The sequence below is a fragment of the Fulmarus glacialis genome, unplaced genomic scaffold (genome assembly GCF_000690835.1).
Source record: "Fulmarus glacialis isolate BGI_N327 unplaced genomic scaffold, ASM69083v1 Scaffold28624, whole genome shotgun sequence".
NCBI lineage: Eukaryota > Metazoa > Chordata > Aves > Procellariiformes > Procellariidae > Fulmarus > Fulmarus glacialis.
In genome coordinates, this window is record NW_009206562.1 from 6,508 (window position 1) to 15,170 (window position 8,663).

Sequence of the window (8,663 nt, forward strand, 5' to 3'; positions counted from 1 at the left end):
TAGGTAAAAGGAGAATAAAAAGAACTATATTCCTGACAGTGTTTGGAAGTGCCTGGTCTCCCTAGTTTTTCTTTGCACTGACTGTCGTATGTAGTGTCCTGTAGATGTGCCAATAATGTTAAGGCAAAGGACAAAGCTTGTTGGCTTTGACTGCTCCTTCCTGGCACTAAGTTGAGACTGTTCATTAGTGAACTCTCTTAACATGGCAAAATCTGCTTTGCCATGGGGTGGTCCATCTGTGCACAAATCTTTCTAGATACTGGTAAGGTCACCAAGGACTTTTATTTTTAAGTTATATATGTTAATCTAGCATGCCTCGTATGAAGAATAACCCTGTCCTTGTTCCAGCCCAGAAGCCTAGTTGTAAGCTTTATAGAGTTGTTTTTGTTGAGATATGTAGGAGCTGGATCTCATTAGCAAAAAGAATGCTTTAAGAATTTAGAGTAGTAGAGTATAGTGAAAATCATCCTGTGTGTTTGTGCGCTGAGAGTATTTGTGTGGAGGCTAAACAGTCTTACAATTTCTGCATTATAACCATACTTAATAATATCTGTCCTCAGCATATTTCAGATTCATTCCAGTGATATCAAGACTTGCTATTTTAAATTATCTTACATATGCCTTTAGGTCCACAATATTGATCCTATTTATGTTGATGGCCAGTTTGCAGAAAGGTCAAAGGTGCTATATTCATGTATTAAAGAGGATTTCTTGTTCTGTACCTCACTGTTGCATTCAATATACAAAATATGTTCATGTTCTGCCATGTTTCTCTTCTTTCTCAACTGTTCTTTCTGTTTTCATCTTCCTTTCTTCTTTCCACACTTCCTTTCTGCCAATGGCTTCTGCTTCTGTGGAAAAGGCTGTGACCTCCATTCCATCTTAAAAAAAAAACAACAACAACAACAACAAAAAATTAGATCAGTAGGTAGACCATTCTGGCATTTTTAGTGCATCACAAATTTTACTCATTTACCATACCAATAATATTACTGGGGATGAGGAATTTCACATTTTGTGCAAGTGCTTGAGGCCTAAAGCAGACACCATAGCTCCCAAGACTGCAGTGCCATGCATGGCGGATACATTAGCCGGTCAGTCAAAGGAATAGACACTTGCTAAATCTCATCAAATGTCGGATGCTGCAGATGGAGGATGACACTTTTGAGCCATACCTCTTTTTCTGAGGAGCAGTACTACATCCCTGGAAAAGCTATGCTGAAAGCTGCACAGATTTGGCCTGAATCAACATGTCCTTTTATTCTTTCTCCTCTCTTCTCCTGAGGAAAAAGGGAAGATGTGTTTGCAAGCTAGTGCTCTGGTGCTTTTGGGCCCTGTGCATTGCCAATGACCAGGCCAGATAACTGTCTTGAACTTTTGAGAAGGGAGGAGCACAGGCTGGCAGAAAAGTATGACTGCAGATTGAAAAAGATCCTGTGACATTTGGAAGATCAGTCAGGAGGGAAAAGGGCCCCGATTTTAACAGTGCACATGCTGAGTCACAAGGACCTTCCTTTCAGGGAATGATTGCCAGGCACTTTACTGGAAATTACACTTTTAAAAAAGCCCTTAAAGTGGCCTCTAAAAATGAAGGCACCCAAATTTACAAGTGGCTAGCAATGTTAAAGCACAGGACCCTGCTTGTTGGCTTTGGCTGTGGATTGAATTCAATATGTTGAAAGCAGAATCCGTTGTATGTATACATAAATAGCTTCTATACAGATATATTTGATTCTGTTTTCAATTGTGTGTATGTTTTCAGTGAAAATTTGAATTACATGTATTTGGGAAATTAGAGATTAACTGTAATATGTACACTTGAATTTCATGTAAATTAGATTATGGTAAAATTAATATAGCCTTTCATATAGCCTTTATGCTGTACTATCTTTTGCCTTTTATTTTGAAGTATATAATTTCTTGCTTTGCCCTGAAGCTCTGAACACTAGCAACAAAAGTTAAGTCTCAGTGTGACTGTCCACAATACTAATTATCTTGATATGCTTTTATTCCTGCAGCGAAGATGTTTGTAAACGAGGATTCACTGTTATTATTGATATGCGGGGATCCAAATGGGATTTGATCAAGCCTCTCCTAAAGACCCTTCAAGAAGCCTTTCCTGCCGAGATTCACGTTGCCCTGATTATAAAACCTGATAATTTCTGGCAGAAGCAGAAAACGAACTTCGGCAGTTCCAAGTTCATCTTTGAGGTGAGAGCCACATGAGAGGTGTATTGTAAGGCATTGCCTCTGATAAGAAATTTTCTTCAGGTGAAAAAAAAAATTCCCAAGCCCTGTGATTGAGAGAAAAAAAGACATCTGAGGACTGTTTGCAGGAGTGGGCTGATGCCCCGGCATCAGGTTGCCTTCTGAGCACGCTGATGGAACAGGATGCACGTTTCATCTCAGAGGTTCACATACATAGTTCACTTTGGTGAGGGTTTTTTGGTGGTATTTATTTTTGGTGGTGTTGCATTCGGTCTTTCCTTTGTTTCTCTTGGAAAAAAAACCCCACCAAATCAGTCAACATACTAAAGACAAAGTTCTCTAGATGTTAATGTATGGGTTTGTTAGTTGACCGCTACCCAACTTCAGGTAATGGCTTTTTTTTACAGAAGACATTTATACTAAATTTATCTATACATTGTCACCGCTTTAATTTAATTGAGATTTACAATTCAGGGGTAACATTAACAACACATGTTAATGATAAGGTGCCTCAGGCAGGTTCTTTGAAAAGTAACCAATATACAACAACTGCATAATGAAAGGGAATTTTACTAACTTTGTCATTGGTGAAGACAAACCAGCTGTGTTCTCTTAGTGCACTTTAGTTTTCTGTGAATTTCAGCTTCTTACCCAAAGAGAAGCAAAGTTCACATGCATGAAGCGCTTGTACAGCAATCATGCTTAGCCATGAGTTACTTATGTGTTGGTTTTTTTTAATTTGCTGAGAAACAATTCTATGGTTGGCTGTCTTACTTACCAATCCATTAATTTCAGACACTCAGATATTGCATCTCTGGAACTCAGAAGAGAATTTGGCTATAGTTCTTAATGTTGACTGCAATGGAAGACCATATTTAATTATATATTCAAGATCTGTTGAAGTCAGTGTGATATAAATACATCTTTATTTTCAACCTCTTCTTAAAAGCACTCTTGAATTGCAATGGGTGACCAGATTGGTGTTAAGCATTAACAAACTTTTACATTATTATCACAATTTAAGTATTTGTACATTTTTTTCCCTCTGTCTCACAAAAAACAGTCAACTTATAAATTTTGCTTTATTTAAATGGCTCTTTACCTTCCTTGGCTACCTATGAGGACTCAGCCCTCAAAATAACTTCCACTTGCTATCCCCTGTGCGCCTTTGAAAGCAAGGCTGCCTTCAGTGTAGATTTGTGTCACCTCCAGAGATTCCTCACACTTCCTGACATCACCGTTCCTGGCAGAAGTGGCTGCCATTACAGTGCAATGAGATTGGCAATGCTGCCTGTGGGGAGTGAGAGGCATCAGGGCAGTGGGAAGGAGAAAGGAGATGTATGGGTACAGAAGAACATGGAGCAGGAGCGAGCCTGTGCAGAGACTAGTAATAGAATAGCTTTTGGGGATGGGGAGCTTCTGTTTAAAATATATATGGGCACTAAGGGGCAGTCCCATAGTAGCCCAAGAAAAGACAGCTTATGCATGTATATCCAACATTGAATTCAATCATCCAGTGCTTTAGTAAACAAAAGCAATGTCTTCCTAAAGCTTCAAAACCTAGAAATAAAGTACCAGAGTTCAAATATATATTTTTTAGAACATTTGTTTGTTTTTAAAATGAATTAATACTTTCTGGAGGCTTGACTTGTATTTTTTAATTGTGTAGAGTTGGTGTGATGATCGTGAAGAGTAAACTGTGGTCAAGCTATTCTTCATAGTTACAGCTCTGAGTCTGTATTGTGTTAAAAGCTCTGGACTCATTTGCCGTACATGCTGGCACGCACTAAGGGTATTTTAATTTTGTGTATGTGCCTTTGAGCCTTAGTCTCTCTGCTGGGCTGTTCACATGGGTGTCTGTCATGGTTCACAAATTTTTGGACCGGAGGAGGAAAGTCAGTGCTTTTGCTGTCTATTGGACCACCTGCAGACACTCAGAAGTGATGAGTCCTTCAATTCTGTGATTTTAAAAAGCTTTGCTTAAGCTGTGGTCCACTGTACAGTAGACCCCCTGCCATAAACACAGCACAGAAACTTCTGTTTTAAAGGATTCTTGTGGAAACTGCTGCTTATCGGTAGGCTCAGGCTCTGGGGCAGCTCATGCTGTCTCGTAAGAAGAACTGTGAATATCAAATAAGCATCGCAGGTCAATATGACTCACATTTATTTGATTTATGTGGGGCAGCACACAGGTACCTTCTCTGCACTGAACCATCATGGTGATTTCCCACAGCTGTGATCAAACACGAGGTCCTTGGCAGGAACAGACTGCAGTGGAAGGCAATGGAAGTCTCTGTTGAATTACCCCATCTACAAACTCAGCAATAACCAGTGTCAGTTTTAAGGCCAGATTCTGCTTTTGAGCTTAATGGAAGCATTATGCATGTGCCAGGGCAGTGTATGACCCTTAGTGGAGGCTAATGATCTGGATTTTGTGTTGTGAGACTCTGGCAGAATGATTCTGTGTCACAGACCAGAGAGTGAAGTATGCCCACAGATTGTCACACAAAGAAAAGAGAAAAAAAAGGGTTTGGTTGACGTATGTGGACTCCAAAGCTTCCTGTCACTTTGAGGAACGGACCAGGCAGATTAGTTAGCATTAATTCAGAGGTGCCTTCAAGATTATTTTCTTTCTTCTGCTGAAAGGGTTTAAATAGTGCGCAGGGCTTTTTAAAGTGATTTCTAAAAGAAAGATGTGTGATGCCAGAGAGACAGTTACTTTATCTTACCACCTACCTGCTTAACTAAGGTTTTTTTTCATGAAAGTTTCAAGAACTCCTTAAAGAAACAAATCTGAATAAAGAAATTTTCTGCAGAATTCGTGAAATGAAAAGCCTTTCTGCTATATCATCATGTCAAATTCTATTCATGATAAAAGCAGTGCTTGCATTAGCTTGACACACTGCAGGGGGAATGCCCAGGTATTAGCCATGAAGAGAAGTCTTTTCTTGACTGGCAGTTAAACTCTAAATTGAATTATCTTCAAGGGGTCAGTGTCCAGGTCAAGAGGTTTAGAAATTTGAAATCCCTCTGAAGCTACATACTTACCTTCCCATTGTTTGTTGACTCTTCCCTCTGTCTTCCCCTTTGCCCAAAGCAAGGAACATGGCAAGAAAGTTTTAAAATAATCTTTCTGCTGAGCATAAGTTCAGTACAATCCAATTTTAATGCATTGCAGAACGCCTGATATTTTTAGATGATACAAATTGGAAGAAAAGCCTATTATTAACTTTAAACCAGTGGGCAGCCTGCTATTTTGGACATAATTCAGGATAATGGACAGGACTTGAGGTATTTTTCTTTGTAGATGACTTTTACAAGATTGCTGTGATTATTGGGTGCCTCCACTTCTGAAGAGCACAAACTCTGACATTCTTTAGAGGCCTGATCTTTAGGGGATAGATGTGCAGTCACTGATGAACATCACAAGCCTTTAACGGCTGCCAACTTGGGTGTTAACATGACAGCACTGAAAATCTCTAGTAACATATGAAACCCTATGCTCATTATTTCAGAAAAAAATAATTTGTCTAAAATAAATGGGAACAGCCATCGGTTGTTGTGTCCTTAAACTGTAATCTGCTTTCCAGGCACCCAGTGCATTTTCCTATCACTGATTACTGAGTCTGAATGAAATAAAACCATCTCTCGTTGATTGTGTATGATTCATGAGCAGTCCTTTCTATTAGCAATAAATTCTAATTGTTAATACTTCAATGACATTTCACTTTTCATTGATTTTGGCTTGCTTACATTAGAAATTACTAATATGAAAGAGATCTGCCTGTGGCAAAAGTCAACTGGAATAATCTGGAAGAAAAAACCAGCATATTCTGTGTTTTGGCAGGTCACAATACCTGCTTCGGTTCATATGCTTAAAACTTTTGCTGCCGTATAGCCACTAGCCTGTAACACAAGTAGCAGAATCCCTGTAATACCATATACCTGTTCAGTGTACAGTCATGTTCAGATATCCGACAGCTGCAGTAAGAAGTCTTCAGTGTCCAACTGGATTAATCTATGGTAGAAGCATTCTCATTATGTTTTTGATAGTCAGGCCAGCTGAAAAAGATATTTCAGTAAATATCATGTTTTTTAATAAACAAATAAATCAGTGCCATTAATAGAAAAGTTTTCAATCCATTTAATTCACCAAAATTAAACATAATCCTCAGCATCTTTTACAACGTTCCTTCAGTTACATATTGATGAGGAAAATAATCCCTTCATGCTATTTATGGATTGCACTGTTATTTCTGATTAGACAGTCACTGATTCAAATGCTGTCATTTTCCCTTCCTTAGACAAGTATGGTATCTGTTGAAGGCCTGGCAAAACTCGTAGATCCTTCTCAACTGACGGATGAGTTTGAAGGATCCTTGGATTACAACCACGATGAATGGATAGAGTTGCGCGTCTCCTTGGAAGAGTTTTTCAACAGTGCCATCCATTTATTATCAAGGCTGGAGGATCTCCAGGAAATGTTGGCTAGGAAGGAGTTTCCAGTTGATGTTGAGGGCTCAAGAAGGCTGATTGATGAGCACACGCAGCTTAAGAAAAAAGTGATTAAAGCTCCTGTGGAAGAACTGGATCGTGAGGGTCAGAGGTTATTACAATGTATAAGATGCAGTGATGGTTTTTCTGGTAGGAACTGCATTCCTGGAAGTGCAGATTTTCAAAGTCTTGTGCCAAAGATCACCAGCCTTTTAGACAAGCTGCATTCTACCCGACAACACTTGCATCAGATGTGGCATGTCCGCAAGTTGAAACTGGACCAGTGCTTTCAACTTCGGCTTTTTGAGCAAGATGCTGAGAAGGTAGGGAATAATCTGTTCCTTTCATACTTCAACCAAGACTCTATTGCAAGGACACTGTGACCATTTTTTCTATAATTAGCAGCATGAGGTATTCATCACAGGTGTAAATCTCATGTTGCCAGCAGATGTACTTTATGTGACTCGTAAACCAAATTCACTGAACTAATTGTTGCATGTAGCAGGGATAATGATATGCAAGAATAACTTGTCTGTGTCACTTTTGATGAAAGTTAATCTGCTTTTTTTTTCACACAATGGGTACATTTGGTAGACATTAGCATGAGAATCAAGCTTTTTTTTCAAGTTTCTTTTACTAAGCTTCCGAATGTATTTATCTACATGTCACAGCACCTAAAGAAGAATGATTTTAGGGTTTGATTCACTACGATTATTGTTTGCACTTCTTGTGAGTCTATGGGAAATTTGTAGTGTAAATCCTCCTAATTGTTATCTCAAACCACATTTTCAGTTTCCCTTTCCTAGGAAATCACAACAGGATTTGCAACTGGTAAAATCTTTAGTGATGGTTTTGTACCAAGGACATGGCCACTTAGTTCCCACAGCATGGGATCTGAGACTGTGTTTAGGTTGAACATACAAACAGACCAAGAGAAAGTATTCTGAAATGACAGCAGCACGCAAAACTCAGTGTGGCTGTTTTGCATTAAAAAGCACATAAGGATGGCATTTGAATTCATACCTGACACTGAGTCAGCAGCCAAGATTCCTGTTCACCAGCACAAGACCTTATCTGAGAAATATTTAACATTAAATTATTCCATAGAGATTGCAGATGGCATTGCAACTTCATATTTCTTAGACATTTGTAATGTAGCGTATCAGCCTGAAAAGCACATAGGGTGTCTCAAAATTAAATACAGTGTACAAAGGTATTTAGAGCAGCAGAAGCAAAGGTAAGTAACATGGCTTTAGGAAGCTGTAGTTTCACAGGTGTGCAGTACCACTGCAGAGTTACATCCCCATTCCCTGCCTCTTCAGAAGATACTCATTCAGGAGCCTGCAGTAGATAGGGAAGTCCCCCACAAACAAAGCTTGTCGTGTTTGTTGAAAAGACTGGCTAGAAAACAACCAGAGTTCCCTGACCAAGTCTCATACACAACATCGCCTACAAATTTCAGTAATACACAATAAAGCAGGCTGCTTACTACTTCTAGTATTCGTCTGCTGTTTGCTGCTGGAAGCATATGCAGGTACTGATTTCGGTGAATTTGTTTTAGAAAACTGTGTTGTGCTAGAGTCTTGGCAGTCTCACTTTCTTAATGCAGAAGTGCTTGACATCTTGTTAGGTGGTTTTGTGAGAAGTCTTTGCTGCACATTTAAAATTCTAGGCCACGGAAGTAGGGTATTCTCAGTGGAAGGTACTGAGCTCTTGGACTCATGTTTATCTAGTCTGTATATCCATCAAAAGCACCAATCTCTGAATCTTCTCCACTTAATGTATGATCCAGTTGTTTCACTAATGTGTCTGCGTGGACCCAGGAGGAATAGAAAAGGAATGCAGACCTCATCTGCAGGGGGATCTCACTGAAGATGATTTTTTTTAATCAGCTGCAAATTAATATTATTTTTAAAACATCAGGGAGAAGAACATTGCTGAAACAAATATAATCTTCAGTA

The 8,663-nt window shown here is 39.1% G+C and overlaps 1 protein-coding gene across 1 annotated transcript; it reads left to right on the plus strand.

Annotated features, from left to right (window-relative positions):
- Positions 1-2,001: 2,001 nt before the first annotated feature.
- On the plus strand, positions 2,002-7,025 carry LOC104075342 (kalirin-like; the record flags this gene model as incomplete). Its single annotated transcript, XM_009575795.1, has 2 exons — positions 2,002-2,211; positions 6,513-7,025. Coding segments are annotated over 2 exons (723 nt in total), but the record flags the coding sequence as incomplete, so codon positions are not given.
- Positions 7,026-8,663: the final 1,638 nt, after the last annotated feature.